Source organism: Megalopta genalis, chromosome 5 (genome assembly GCF_051020955.1).
Source record: "Megalopta genalis isolate 19385.01 chromosome 5, iyMegGena1_principal, whole genome shotgun sequence".
In the NCBI taxonomy this organism is placed as follows: domain Eukaryota; kingdom Metazoa; phylum Arthropoda; class Insecta; order Hymenoptera; family Halictidae; genus Megalopta; species Megalopta genalis.
In genome coordinates, this window is record NC_135017.1 from 3,009,994 (window position 1) to 3,025,352 (window position 15,359).

The 15,359-nt window shown below is 36.8% G+C and overlaps 3 protein-coding genes across 5 annotated transcripts in view; 1 reads left to right on the forward strand and 2 right to left on the reverse strand.

Moving 5' to 3' along the window:
* The window catches only part of Flo2 (flotillin-2), a 483,891-nt gene that overhangs the window by 91,067 nt on the left and 377,465 nt on the right, over positions 1–15,359 (forward strand). The window lies entirely within an intron of this gene.
* Positions 956–3,472, reverse strand: LOC117221864 (hemolymph lipopolysaccharide-binding protein-like). Its single transcript, XM_076522452.1, has 3 exons — positions 3,148–3,472; positions 2,362–2,517; positions 956–1,510 (listed from the first exon to the last, which is right to left on the reverse strand). Exons 1-3 carry the CDS (start codon positions 3,260–3,262, stop codon positions 1,158–1,160), a joined length of 624 nt encoding a protein of 207 aa, XP_076378567.1. The 5' UTR covers positions 3,263–3,472; the 3' UTR covers positions 956–1,157.
* On the reverse strand, positions 8,369–14,801 carry LOC117221863 (C-type mannose receptor 2). The gene is made up of 6 exons (XM_076521651.1): positions 14,486–14,801; positions 13,600–13,758; positions 13,195–13,536; positions 11,091–11,234; positions 9,794–9,955; positions 8,369–9,032 (listed from the first exon to the last, which is right to left on the reverse strand). Exons 1-6 carry the CDS (start codon positions 14,601–14,603, stop codon positions 8,719–8,721), a joined length of 1,239 nt encoding a protein of 412 aa, XP_076377766.1. The 5' UTR covers positions 14,604–14,801; the 3' UTR covers positions 8,369–8,718.

Here is a 15,359-nt window from a genome sequence, read left to right on the forward strand (position 1 = left end):
AATTCAATCGACGAAGAAATATCCGGAATCTATCCAGAATTTAAACACTCAATTAAAAAAATAATTGCCAGCTATAGAGAGACATTCGCATTGGAATCTATTCCCCGTCCCTGTACATCCTTAACCGAATACACGATAACATTAAAAAATGATAAAGCAACCAATTGTAAAACTTGTCGACCCCTTGAATGTCATAATGACGAGATCCATTGACAGATACGTGACATGCTTAATAAAGAAATTTTAGAGCGCCTTTAGCGCTCCACGTTCGGTGGTCGCTAAGAAAGCAAACGCGACAAAAAAAAAAGAGAAATGTAGAATTGCGATGGACTTTAGGAAACTGAACGAATAAATGGTTGAAGACGCCTACCTTCTCCCTGACATAAAAGACATCCTCGATCATTTAGACAAAGCCATATTGTTTTCTGCATTAGATCTGTCCTCTGGATTCCAGCAAATCTCCCTACGAACTCTGACTGCAAGAAATATAAAAAATTCTCCCTAATTGACGCTCAGCTTGTACACATAAATGAACAATATGGGAAGAGGAGAATACTATTATTCGAGCCATGTGACTTGTTTTTACAGTTGTTGACAATCGATAATTATAAAAACGAATCGCAAGGCTCGAATAATCATATCTCCTCTTTCCAAATATTTTATTTTACTAGCTGAGGAGAAATTGGAGAAAATTTACTATATTTGCTGTCAATGATGATCGTCAGTTTCAAATCATTCATATAACAGGAAAAAGCTTTGGCATCTCCTAAAATCTTTCATTATTTTTAAAGAATAAGAAAAACATTTCCGTAATTGCTTTTATTACTTAGGTTTTTCTGTTAGCGATTAACTTTTACCGACTTTTTCATATTAATTCACAAATCTAATACGCCAAATTAGTAGCAGTGGAAAGTGTTATGTACCATACATGAATATAATAAAATTTTGTTACCCATTGTTTTCTATTTTTTATTTATTTCACCATATTCCGTATATTATCTCATATATTTAAATTGATTCCATATTGTATGTATTATATTATATCGTCTTCTTAATTCAACAGTCTATGTACTGTTATAATCTATCCTCCTTTCGATTTCCACATTCGTATACTGGACAAACTACGATAATCATGCTTTGAAGACGAGTTATTAACTCTATATTTTGAAATAGTGAGCATCATTCGGAACAGGAGAGGGATTTGAAGAATTACACAAATTGATTTCGCAGACGAACGAACACTTGTCGTCGCAGGCGATGTCGTCAGCCCCACCTTCCTTAAATTTTTCCCATAGGGCTGCACAGTGCTGTCTATCGCTTAAATTGTTGGGCTCATCGTTACCCCATGGATGATAGCTCATCGTATCGACCAACTCGCCGGTCACAGTTGTCCAGGACCCTTCCTCAAACAAATCGTGAAAACCTAACCAGACACGATCCAAGTGCGCTTCTTTCATCCAGCCTTTGAACAGGGCTTCTTCGCTCGCAGAATCTAAGATGGCCAAGTGAGCTGCGAAACAAATGTGCGTTAACGTAGAAACATTATAGTCTTCACACGACAAGAAGGCACCTGTGTTTACATTCCCCCTAAGCTAGTAAGCTTCACCATTGCCACAGCTGTCAGTCGTTAGCGACGCCGTCGATCTTCGTCACCGTATTCGGCTAATACTATTCCATGGCTAGTAAGACGAGGAATGTAAACACAAGAGTGCCTTCCTCTCGCGTAAAAACAATACTTATACTTTGTCACATGAAATCTTGTGACATTCGAAGAGTGCGAGCCTCCGTACTCTTATTGTTTCAAATCTGTGAGAAACAAATCAGTATCACGTCAAACTGTTCTTATGTACAGTGACAAGCAAAAGTGCCCACACACCTTTTGAAACGATATAACTTTTTTGAAACTGGTTCAAATGTCTTGAATTTTCTTGTAAATATTAGAGGGACTGTTTATTGTACGATGACTAAAATACCTTTTTTTTTATTTTGCTATTACTTTGAATACAAAAAATTTGAAAAAACTCTCGTCTTCTCACTTTTTATCTGAGAGCCTATAATGAAAATTAAAAAAAATTCATTTTGTAATTGTCGGTAACTGATATACATGATGAAAATTTAATTAAAGTCGGTTAACGCGTTAGTCAATCTACAGCCACTGAAACATGACAAAATGATGTGTTTTTGATTGCAATTCGTGAAACCCTGTGATTTTAAATCGTTTTAAAAGGTGCGTGAACCCGTTTAATCTTCAATATATTAATTTCCCTACGATTCTACACGATTTTACGTGACGTGACATTAATATGTATCTACTTTCAGTTTTCTTTCATTATTTGCAAATTTGCCGCGATCTTTTCATACCTCCTTCCATCAAGCAGACCTTTCGCGCTTCGTTCCACGTCATCTTGCGTTTATGAACCTTGTGCGCCCCTAGGCCTGGCGTAGCAACATAATCGCACCTATCTAAAGTGGGTATACAGCCGATTTTGTCCACAGAATGTGGACAGGATATCGAACCTGAAATTAATAGCTAAGATTGTTGAATCTCATCCAATTGTTTAGAATTTATCTCACAACGACTTTTTGTCACTCTACCAATTCTCGACATACAGTGTGGCATGAAAGTATTCGAACAGCTTTTAAAACGAAATTACTTTTGTATTATAGGGCCAAGTGATCTAAATTTTTTTGAGATGTCAGAGGTATTGGTTTATACTAGACAGTGATGTTTTTTTTAGTTCTCGGCAATTTTAGACGTGTTAAAAATTTCATCGAAGTTAGTTGTCGTTACGATTTAGAACAAATTGAAGATCGCAAAAATCGCAGTTTTGACATGATTTTTAACACTTTTGACCAAAAACTGTAAGAAATCTGCAGTTTTTGAAATCTTTCAATACTTGTAGCTTGACTATGAATTAATAGATTTCGATCAAAGTCTCAGCACTCATATAAGTTATCGGAATCTACGAGAGACATTTGTTATAGGCTCAGACAAAAAGATTAGAAAGCGGGAGCTCTTTTATTTCTTTTGTCATTTCAAGTAAATAACAGAAAAATTGAATCGAAGCATTTTAGTCATTACGTAGTACACTGTTTTTTTTAAAAAAGGCGATCGAATACTTTCGTTTCCTACTGTATAATATTCACCTCCGATTTCCGTTCCGTTGTGCTTGCTTAAATTCGTAGGTTGACCACTCGATAACTCCGCAATTGTGAGTGCGGCAATGGTAAATGCGAGGCACGTCAGTGAGAACTTCTGCATTTTGGAACTGCCAATTTCTTTGTCTGAGAATCACCAGCAACGATTGTATCTGCGATGCTGACTATCGTATCCAGCACTAACTGTATGTAACGTCGCTGAACGATGTCTGATCCTTGCTGGTCGTTGATTATTTTCCTTGGATTCAGCGAACGTACAATGAACAGAACGGCTGAGACACGAGATCGGGAACTGAGTTGACGATGTAACGAGATCGCGTTATTTTATAACTTCCACTCACAAGGAACACCATTCAATTGATTCATGAAATGACATAGACCTTTTTATACTGGATGACTTATTTAAATCGATAAAAGTCAAATATCTTCGAAACCGTCGACAATACTAAGAAATGTTTCAAACGTAATTTGAATGGTTTTTGGGGTCACGCAATCTGATGTTCATAACATTTTTGTAGGTGAACGCGTCGAGGACTCATGAATTCATACAAATACTAATACATTTATTGCGAAAAAACATTGGTTTAGAAGATATTAATTTTAATATCTTTTGGAGACAATAATAAATCTTTGCATTCAGGCTGATGGTATTATTTTTGAACACCAACTTTATATAGGTGAGTGCTCTTACTAAACTACAATGTATTACTAAAATTCAAATGTCTCCTAAACCAATGATTTTTCGCAATAAATGCCATAATATTTTTGTGAGAAGAATCGACTGGTATAATAAAAAATATATGTTTCCATTAAAAAGATAAAGTTGATTTTAACATGTCCCCGACGGGTTCACTTAGAAAAATCTTATCAATATCAGGTTACGTGCCCCCGAAAACCATTAAAGTTTCGTTTGAAACATTTTTTACCGTTGCCGACGGTTTTCAAGATATTTGAATGGATCGATTTTGAAGGGTTATCTCGTATTCAATCATATAAATTGCATAAATTAAAAATTTTAAACAGAAAAATTCACGTCGTAGATTGAAAGAATTTTTAATTTTAAGGTGAAAAGTATAAACCTATTTTGATCCAAAACTGAGTGAACAGCTTCTATTTAAATTTTTTGATCGACTAATCTGAAAATTTCGTTAGTCATTAAGTTTATCATCAACATAGGATTATACTTTTTCATGAAAAATTTAGTATTATTTCGGTCTAGATTAGAGAAATAAATATATTTCTATTTAAAGATAAGTAGATGATTTTGAAGTTTCGGAAAATACATAATATAAAAAAAAAGTAATACGATATGACGTCTCCCAATTATAACTCGATAACTTTTGTATTCAAAAATTTTTAATTAGGAACATTATTTAAAAGTTAGCCTCACGCTACATGTCAAAGTGTCATAGAGGATGCAAATATGTAACTTAAAAATTCAACTAGAAGGAGATCTGATTTTGAAAAAGCAACAGAAGTGAAAAAAAGGAAAGAAGAAAACTAAGGAAAACGGAATGACAGAACCGTCTGTTCAAATTAATTAGATTTATTATATAAAAGTAAGCTATATGAATTTATTGATAGGCTATAATTTAAAAAATTGAGGATAATAATTTTTGTAGATCGGTAGGTATAAAGAAATGAATGATAGCAAACATAATGTTTCTTTCATATCTTAATAGCGAGACAGTCATGGCATTCATAGCTTGGCAATGACTTGAAACAGAACGCGCTTGTGTTTCAAAGAAGGCTGTGCATTTTTCAGCTATTCACTCAAGAATTATTAATAAATTTTGTATAATAATTAAAGATTAAATCGAAGTTAAAGAATTTATTGTATAGTTAGCTTGAAACCATGCATACTTGATTATTCTTTTGCATCCATTGCTAAAAAACTGATAATACATATCTCTATCTGATTTGTCGATTATTCCGATTGTCCGGCCTTCATTCTCAAGCCCTTACAATTAGTTTGGTCGCAGTCAGGTTAGCAGAGTATCCATAAATAAGTGTTGCTTGCAATAGCTAGTAAACGGTTGACTTTATGATAAAGAACGTCAAAGGAATCTTTTATGTTTTTACATAGAAAAAAAATATATATATATATATATTTTTGGATGTATATATATATATATATATATATATATATATATATATATATATATATATATAAAGGTGTTATATATAAATTAATGCCTCATCACGAATCTTGTTGATGGTTATGCGTAATAAAAAGAGGATATAGATCATGAATTTATATATATGAAACTTTTCTCTTTTAATACATTTCCAATCCGGAGGCACAGAAATTGAGACATACACGAAAACTGGGACATCCTACCTACGCTGATCATGCTTGTAAAGCGAGTTATTAACACAAATTTACCAGCTCTTTATTCGAAACACTCTGATCTAACGCACTACACATATTGATTTCGCAGATGAACGGAAACCGTTTATCACTTCCGTTGGACTCGACTCCACCATTGGCGCCGTACTTTTTCCTGAGCATCCCACAGCGGTTCTCTTCGTTTGTAATACTCGGCTCGTATTCAGCCCATGGATTATACTCCAACTTGTCGACAAACTGGCTGGTCACGGTGGTCCATGACCCTCTTTCAAACAGATCGTGGAAGCCTAACCAGAGACCTCCCAAGTACTCCTTATATATCCACCCGTGAAACTTGCTTTCATTTTCCACAGAATCTAACACGGCCAAGTGTGCTGCAAGACAAATGTCCTTTATTTCCTTGCTCTTTTTACGAACTATACCAGAGCTCGGAATCAACCTTTTAGGCACGACGCGTCATCTTTCAGAACGACACGCCACTATAGTTGATTTCGCGGATGTCATCTCTCTGGACGACGCGCCACTATAGTGCATTGCTCTAGTAGCTCACTCGCTCATCGTTTGAACCAAATAATCGTCTTCATATGCATTGTTTCACACTTCTTTTTTCTTCACATCGACTTACAACAGTCTGCAGAGTGTTCCTCGGATCATTTGAAGCAACTTCTTCCTTTACAAAAATTTTCTCCGAGGCACCGTTAACGAGTTATTAACGAAAAACAATGACCAATAAGAATCGAGTACGGCTGACGCTAGGCGGCCCAGCCGACCAGTGCACGAAGCTCAGTTCCGCTCATTGGCTCAGTCGCCTCACGCCAGCTGAGCTCGCCTCTCATTGGTCACTGTTTTTCATTAATAACTCGTTAACGGTGCCTCGGAGAAAATTTTTCTAAAGGAAAAAGTTGCTTCAAATGGCCTGAGGAACCCGCCACTTTCGGATTGCGAGACATTTTTGGGACATCCTGTATATACAGACAGAATATACAGTATCAGACTCTGTCGTCCAGAGAAATAGCCTCGCGCAGAATTCAGATGTACCTAAAAGGTTAACCAGCACGCAACATGAGTATCGCGAGGGCTACGCCTCCTGACCCTCGTCACGCGTCTCGCTCCGGACGATCGCCTAAATGCTATAAACATACATATGTATAAAGTGACTAGCACAGGCACCTGAGGTGCTCCGAGCCGAAAATGACGGCCACGAGGAACGAGACGCCCGACTGGAGTCAGAAGACGGTGTCCTCGCTATCCTCATGTTGCGTGCTGGTTTATTCCGTGCCCCGAACTATACTATAGTCCTCATGCGACAAAGCATCCTTGTGTTTACATTCCCCCCTCCAACTCGCTACCCCTAGCGGCAATGGCGTAGCTAGTAAGAGGGGGAATGTTAACACAAAAGTGCCTCCTTATTTGGTGAAGGTTATGCGTTCGACGAGAATTAGCATAAAATGTAAACAATCGGTTTAAGTGATCTGTACAGCGACTGCAGCTGAGTGCCTGTTAGACTAGGTTGCTCAGGGACGATTTTTAGACCTCCATCGAGGGATCTTGCTCGCATAGTCGCCTCATGTACAAGGGCCCGAAAATTTTGATTCGGCCCTGGAAAAACTAGGAGCAAGCGTCTTGGGGGTGAGAGAAATCAAAGAGGGAAGTGTTAATATTTTCATGCAATCCTTGTTTCACTCGCACGCGTTGCCGTTATATGTATGTCGATCGTCCGCGCTCATTCTACTTCACTCAATCTCGACGTAAGCTATTTTCGATCTTTGTCACTATCTTCAGTCAAATAACGTGTTGTTACTGGTGGGGAGTCCCACGGCAAGCTATGGAAGGGAGTATGGCTGTTTCCCTCGGGAGTGGTGCCTAGAGCCCACCGATCGTCGTTTGTTTTCCCTGTGCTGAAAATCGCTGCCTGTACGGGGACAAGCTCTTGAGCAGCTGCCCCTGAAGGGGTTAGATCACTTTGACGCGATGAAAAATTACTTTCATTTTTTAACAACAGCAGTAGATAAGCAAACATTTGTTTGATATAAGTGTTACGTACGGAGACTTTTCGTACGTTTTTCGAAGACTTTTCCTAATATCCCTTTCGTGATCCTTAACCTTGCGTGTACCTTCCGTAACCTTCCGTAAAATGCAATCCCAAAAGCATGTCGTATTTGGTCTTATTTTAATTAAAAGGATCTGACCAATATATTAAAAAAAATTTCATGTATAAAAAATTAGCAATAAGAAAGTTAAGTCATTGTTTTTGTTCTAGCATTACTATGTATTTGTATTCGTGTTCAACGGCCGATAAGTGTGTGAAATTTGCAGTTATTCCAATTTTTGTAGCTTGACTTTACGTCACCTGATTTCGATGTAATTTTCAGTATGCGTATAACTTACCGAGATCTACAAAACGTATTTTTTAAACGTTATTGGCTCAGATAAGAAAGCCAAGAAACGAGAGTCTTTTATTTTGTTTTACCATTCCAAGTAATTGTAAAATTATAACGAAAGTAGCGTAGTCATTGTCTAGTAAACTAGTCCCTGTATCATCTAAGAAAAATTCAAATCGTTTATTCCAGTTTTGAAAATGTTATTGTGTTTCAAGAAGTGTCCGAATATTAATGGGAGTCATTTTATATAAATGCTTGAAAACTGTTACTTTCAAATCACCCATACAACAAGTAAACGTTTCGGTTTCTTCTGAAATCTTCTATTTTTTGTTAAGGAATAAGAAAAACATTTCCATATTTCTTGTATTATTTAGGTTTTTCTGTTAGCGATTAATGTTTTTTATGTTAATTCACAAATTTAACATGCCAAATTCCTGGCAAAGAAAAGTGTTACGTATCATACATGAATATAGCAGAATCTTGTTAACTATTGTTTTTTTATTTTCACTTATTTCCCTATATTTCATATACATATTATCTCATATATTTTTATTGATTCCATATTCTATGTATTATATTGTATCGTCCTCTTAATTCTATATTCTATGCATTGTTAACATCGATCCTCCTTTTGATTTCCACATTCCATGTACAATTATTTTATATTTTGGTGGCGCTGCAATGATGGAGGAGAGGGGAAAAATGGGATCGTTTCGTCCTGGGCGTTTCTTATTGGACAAATTACGATAATCATGCTCTTTGAAGATGAGTTATTAAATTATTACACAATTAATTATTATATTTAATTATTATATTAAATTTAAGTTATTATATTAAATTACACAAATTGATTTCGCAGACGAACGAACACTTGTCGTCGCAAGCGATGTCGTCAGCCCCCCCACCTTCCTTAAATTTTTCCCATAGGACTGCACAGTGCTGTCTATCGCTTAAATTGTTGGGCTCATCGTTACCCCATGGATGATAGCTCATCGTATCGACCAACTCGCCGGTCACAGTTGTCCAGGACCCTTCCTCAAACAAATCGTGAAAACCTAACCAGACACGATCCAAGTGCGCTTCTTTCATCCAGCCTTTGAACAGGGCTTCTTTGCTCGCAGAATCTAAGATGGGCAAGCGAGCTGAAAGACAATTGTCCGTTAACGTAGTCACATATAGTCCTCACGCGACAAGAAGACGCCTTTCTGTTTAGACTCCCCCTCTTATTAGCTTCCCCTGTCAGTCGCTAATGACGCCGTCGATCTTCGTCGTCGTTTTCGGCCAATACCGTTCGATAGCTGCGGCAGTGGGCAGCTAATAAGAGGAGGAATGTAAACGCAAATGTGCCTTCTTCTCACGTGAGGACAATACTCACATCACGTCACGTGAAATCTTGTCACGTTGGAAATGTGCGAGCCTGCGTACTTTTATACCTTCAAATCTGTGAGAAACAAATCAGTGTCACGTCAAACTATTCCTATGTGCAGTGACAAGCAAAAGTGCCCACACACTTTTTGAAACGATGTAACTTTTTTGAAACTGCTACAAACGTCTTGAATTTTTTTGTAAATGTTAGAAGGACTTGTTTACTGTACGATGACCAAAATACCTTTACTCTCGTCTTCTCACTTATGTATCTGAGAACCTATAATGAAAATTTAAAAAATGCATTTTGTAATTGTCGGTAATTTATATACATGCTGAAGTCGGTTAACGCGTTAGTCAAAATTATCTGTCTTTGGTTGCAATTCGTGAAACCCTGTGATCTTCGTTTTAAAAGGTGTGCGGAGACACATTTGATCTTTCCTACGATGCTGCGCGATTTTACGTGACGTGACATTAATATGTATCTACTTTCAGTTTTCATTCATTATTTGCAAAATTTGCTGCGATCATTTCATACCTCCTTCCCTCAAGCAGATCTTTCGCGCTTCGTTCCACGTCACCTGACGTTTATGAATCTTGTGGGCTCCTAGACCCGGCGTAGTAATATAATCGCTCCTATTTAAACAGGGTACACAGCCAATTTTGTCCAAAGATTGTTGACAGGATAACGAACCTGAAACTGATAACTAAGATTGTTGAACCTCATCCAATTTTTGGAATTTGTCTCACAACGACTTTTTGTCTCTCTACCAATTCTCGACATACAGTGAGGCACGGAAGTATTCGTACGGCATATAAAACGAAATTACTTTTATATTATATGGCCAAGTGATCTAAATTTTTTTTAGATGTTAGTGGAATTAGTTTATTAGACAATGGTGTTCTGTAGATCTCGGCAATTTTAGGGATGTAGGAAATTTCATCGAAATTGGTTGACCTTGATACGAGTTGTAAACGATTAAAGCTCACGAAAATCGTAGTTTCGTCCCAATTTATTACACTCTGAATATCCCAGAAACCTGTAGTTTTTCAACGAATTGCAATTTTTGAAAGTAATTCTTTAATCATTGTTTACTAAACTAATTCCTCTAATATCGTAAAAACAATTGAAGTGATTTCTTTCAATTTTGAATAAGTTGTCCCGTTGTAATAGGCATTCGAATGTTCGAGCGCCTTTTAAAACTCAATAATCTTTTTCAAATTGAACTAAATGACTTGCATTCTTTTTAAATAACGGGGGTACTGGTCTACTACATAACGACTAAAATGTTATGTTTCAATTTTACTGTTAGAATCACATGATTGGAATGATAAAAGAAATAAAAAAACTCTCGTTTCTTGACTTTCTTATCTGAGCTTATAACAAAAATTAAAAAAAAAATGCCTTTCGTAGATCTTGGTGACTTACACAAATGCTGAAAATTTCATCGAAATCGCTTGACGTTGTTATGAATTACAACAAATTAAAGATATCAAAAATCGCAGTATTCACATGATTTTTGACATTTTCGACCAAAAACTGTAAAAAGTCTGCAGTTCTTGAAATCTTTCAATGCCTGTATCTTGTCTCTGGGTTAATCGATTTCGATCATAATTTCAACACTCATATGAATTATCGAAATCTTCGAAAGGCACTTGTTAAATTTTTGTTATAGGCTCAGACAAAAAAGTTAGAAAGCAAGAGCTCTTTTACTCCTTTTGTCATTTAAAATATATAACAGAAAAATTGAAACGAAGCATTTTAGTCATTACGTAGTATACTGTTTTTTTAAAAGGCGATGAAATACTTTCGTTTCCTACTGTATAATATTCACCTCCGATTTCCGTTCCGTTGTGCTTGCTTAAATTCGTAGGTTGACCACTCGATAACTCCGCAATTATGAGTGCGGCAATGGTAAATACGAGGCACGTCAGTGAGAACTTCTGCATTTTGGAACTGCCAATTTCTTTGTCTGAGAATCACTAGCAACGATTGTATCTGCGATGCTGACTATCGTATTCAGCACTAATTGTATGTATTGTCGCCGAATGATACCTGATCCTTGCTGGTCGTTGATTATTTTCCTTGAATTCGGCAAACGTGCAACGAACAGAACGGCCGCGACGCGAGATCGGGAACTGAGTTGACGATGTAACGAGATCACGCTGTTTTATAACTTCCAGTCACAAGGAATACCATTCAACTGATTCATAAACAGATATTTTTATACTGGACGACTCATTTAAATCGATCCAGTTAAATATTGTCGAAACCGTCGACGATATTAGTAAATGTTTCGAACAAAATTTGAATCGTTTTCGGATGCATGTAAGCTGATATTGATCACATTTTTGAAGGTGAACGCGTCGAGGACATATGAAGCATATCAACGCGTCGAGGACATATGAAGCATATCAACGCGTCATTCTCTTCATAAAAATACTATGACATTTATTGCGAAAAATCATTGGTTTAGGAGATATTTGAATTTTGGGAATGCATTGTAGTTTAGTAAGAACTCACCTGTGGAAAGTTGGTGATAGATATTATCTTCTAAATCAATGATTTTTCGCAATAAGTGCCTTAGAATTTTTATGAATTCATATGTCCTCGACGCGTCCACATAGAAAAGTCTTATTAACATCAGATTAGGTGCCCCCAAAAATCAAGTAAATTTTGTTTGAAACATTCTTTAATATCGTTGACGGTTTCACAGATGTCACAGAGTGAGACAAATAATTGTCATATCTGAAAGAATTCATAAATTATGCGTCTAATTAAAAATATTTAAATACACGTCGTATATTAAAAGAATTTTTAATTTTATGTAGGACAGTATTATGCTGTAATGTTCCGAAACTGAATGGTTGACGAGATTTTAACCAGCGAACAACTTGTCTGATAATGCTGCGCGGCTTAGATTCTCTGATCGACTGATCTTAAAATTTCGTTAGTCATTAAGTTTATCATCAACATAGGATTATACTTTTTCATGAAAAATTTAGTATTATTTCGGTCTAGAATTAGAGAAATAAATATATTTCTATTTAAAAATAAGTAGACGATTTTGAAGTTTCGGAAAATATATAATATAAAAAAAAGGTAATACGATATCACCTCTCCCAATTATAACTCGACAACTTTCGTATTCAAAAATTTTTAATTAGGAGCATTATTTAAAAGTTAGCCTCACGCTACATGTGAAAGTGTCATAGAGGATGCAAATATGTAACTTAAAAATTCAACTAAAAGGAGGTCTGATCTTGAAAGATCAGCAGAATCGAAAGAAGGAGAGAAGAAATCTAAGGAAAGCAGAACGACAGAATCATCTGCTCAAAGCTAATTAGATGTATTATATAAAAGTGAGTTACATGAATTTGCCTATTATATTTATGATAATTATTGTCAATTGTTAGTTATAAAGAACTGAGTGACAGGAAACATATTTTTCGCAACTTTCGCAACGAGCAAACACTATTCCTTTCATATCTTGACAGCGTGACAGTCGTGACATTCATTGCTTGGCGACAACTTGAAATAGAATGCGCTCGTCTTTCAAAGAAAGCTGTGCCCTTTTCATCCATCCATGCAAACCCTTACATTTAGCTAGGTTGCAGTCAGGTCGGCAGAGTGTTCATCAATATAAGTGTCGATTGAAATAATTAATACGTCCAACGTATCTTTCATATTTTTATGTAGAATACATATAAAAAATATATAGAAAAATAAAGGTTTTATATATAAATTAATACCTCATCCCCACTCTTACATATTGATGGATAAGCCTAATAAAAAAGTATAGATCATCAATTCATATATAAAACTTTCTTTTTCAATACAATCCTAATCCGGGGCCACAGAAATTAAGACATGCGCGAAAACTGGGACATCTAACCTACGTTAATCACGCTCGAAAGCCGAGCTATGAGCTCAGTTACCCAGCTTTCCATTCGAAACTGTAATAGGATTTAAAGCGCTACACAAATTGATTTCGCAGATGAACGAATAGTTGTTAGCGCACGGGCCGTCGTGAGCCCCAATACCATTCTTGTTCTGGTTCCAGAGGAACCCACAGTGCTGTATATTCCCGAAATTGTTGGGCTGGCCTTTAGCCCATGGTTGATACGCCATTGTATCGACCAACTCGCCGGTCACAGTGGTCCAGGACCCTTCCTGAAACAGATCGTGGAAGCCTATCCAGACAAGCGACTTAGACTCTTTTGTCATCCAGTCTTCGAACAGGGCCGTTTTTCTCGCGGAATCTAACAGGGCCAAGTGAGCTGCAAAACAAATATCCTTTACTTTCTTTCCTATTTTGCAAACTAGTGTCGATCTCGTCGTACCTCCTTCCATCAGACAGATCAATCGCGCATCGTTCCACGACACCCCCCGCTTATGAAGCTTGTGGGCTCCCAGCCCCGGCGTAACAATGTAATCGTTTCTATCTAAAGTCGGCGTACAGCAGATTTTTCCTCCGGGTTGTCGGGGCGATAACGTACTTTCTGGAACCAAGAACTTCCGTCTAAGAAGCGCGGATCTTTCGCAACTGTTTATCATTTTTGTCATGACAACCTTTCATCAAGCTACTAATTCTTGACACGGGTAAGGTAAGAGTACCCATTGTGAAACACCGCTAAATTGTGACTTCTAGTTGGAACAGAAGTACAAGTAATACACTAAAAAATGGACAGATTACATGAAAGTGGATGCAACAATTCTGCCAATGTGTTTGTGCACTGTTCATTATATATTCATTCATGCAAGTACTCTTATGTATCACAATGAGAATTAGAAGGAAGATACTGTTCAATATTGGGTACTTCAATGTTTTCATTGCCCCGATTTATGGAACTCGGGGATACGGTACGTGAACGGTGTTTCGTAAAATTGGTACATGTTCGTACTTTATTACTTTACTCAACCGTAATGGTTGCCCATAAACAAAAACTATTTTCGTCAAGTGTTATGTTCATACGTAAGAAATTAACATTCTTATCATCTATAATGGTTATTTGTAAACAAAATCTATTTCCGTCATTTGTAATAGTTATTCAGAACCACAGCGTAAATCTTATATTTTTCTAATCACCGGATTTTTCCAAATTTCCTTTAAAATCTAATGATCAATTTGTGCGAAGACATAATCAATTTTCTGTCGATAATTATTCTGTACCAAATTTTTGATACAACTGTTATCTGTGGTCTCTGCTTTTACCTTATGATATTCACCTTCTGTTTTGTTGTTGATGGTTGATTGTGAGCCATTTGCAGGTTGACCACTCGAGAGCTCCACAACGAAAAGTGCAACTAAGGTTATTGCAAGGAACGTCAGCGAAAACTTCAACATATTGGCAGTCCCCACTTTCTTGTCTGAGAATCACTAGCAACGATTGTATCCCCAATGCTGACTATCTGATCAAGCTCCAACTGTTTAGGCGCCTAACTGATCTTCGCCGATTAATTTTCTTGGTTACTGCCAACGTGCAACGAACGCATCGACAGCGACGAGAGAGATCTTGTACTGTGCAATCGATAGTAATTGCAACGAGTACTCGCTATTTTATACTTCTACCGTCGACCTTGCTATTCGACATCGGACCTCATTTTTTTTCCAGGAATTGATAATTCCAGTGCAAGTCGCTGCGTCGTTAACCTTTCGCACGCGTGTTATTTCGCATGCACAGAGAAAGTCGGGTAAATAATTCTATCGTTTCATTTTGTTTTTTTTTAATAATTTGTCTAATCATAGAATAACGAGATAAGGAAAATACATAATACGTCGTATGATTCCTAGAGGGCGATTTGTCTGATTATAATAGACGAGCCTACACTAGACTTCCGTTGAGCCTTTTGATGTAGATAACGTATCACTTCCCGTGGAATGCTTCATTCGATGCATAAAAAATTAAACACGATGATGATTGGTTCGTCTTGGTGTACTCGTTCCCATCCTAAGAATGATTGCAGTACTGTTGAAATATTCCCGTGCGTGTATAACAGGCTTCTTAACCTTTAGATCGTCGCATTTACCATTAAAAAAAAGCGGTTTATTGAATCACGTGGAGTACTACAGATTTTACCCGGCTTCGATTGGAGCCAGGCC

Excerpts from the sequence above, each read along its gene's own strand:
- LOC117221863 (XM_076521651.1), bottom strand. The coding sequence starts at position 14,603 with ATGTTGAAGTTTTCGCTGACGTTCCTTGCAATAACCTTAGTTGCACTT. Across the intron at positions 13,759-14,485 it reads CATCAACAACAAAACAGAAG|AAAGTACGTTATCGCCCCGA; the intron begins GTGAATATCATA and ends TCTTGGTTCCAG. Across the intron at positions 9,956-11,090 it reads CAACGGAACGGAAATCGGAG|TTTCAGGTTCGTTATCCTGT; the intron begins GTGAATATTATA and ends CTTAGTTATCAG.
- LOC117221864 (XM_076522452.1), bottom strand. The coding sequence starts at position 3,262 with ATGCAGAAGTTCTCACTGACGTGCCTCGCATTTACCATTGCCGCACTC. Across the intron at positions 2,518-3,147 it reads CAACGGAACGGAAATCGGAG|GTTCGATATCCTGTCCACAT; the intron begins GTGAATATTATA and ends TATTAATTTCAG. Across the intron at positions 1,511-2,361 it reads GGTCTGCTTGATGGAAGGAG|CTCACTTGGCCATCTTAGAT; the intron begins GTATGAAAAGAT and ends TTTGTTTCGCAG.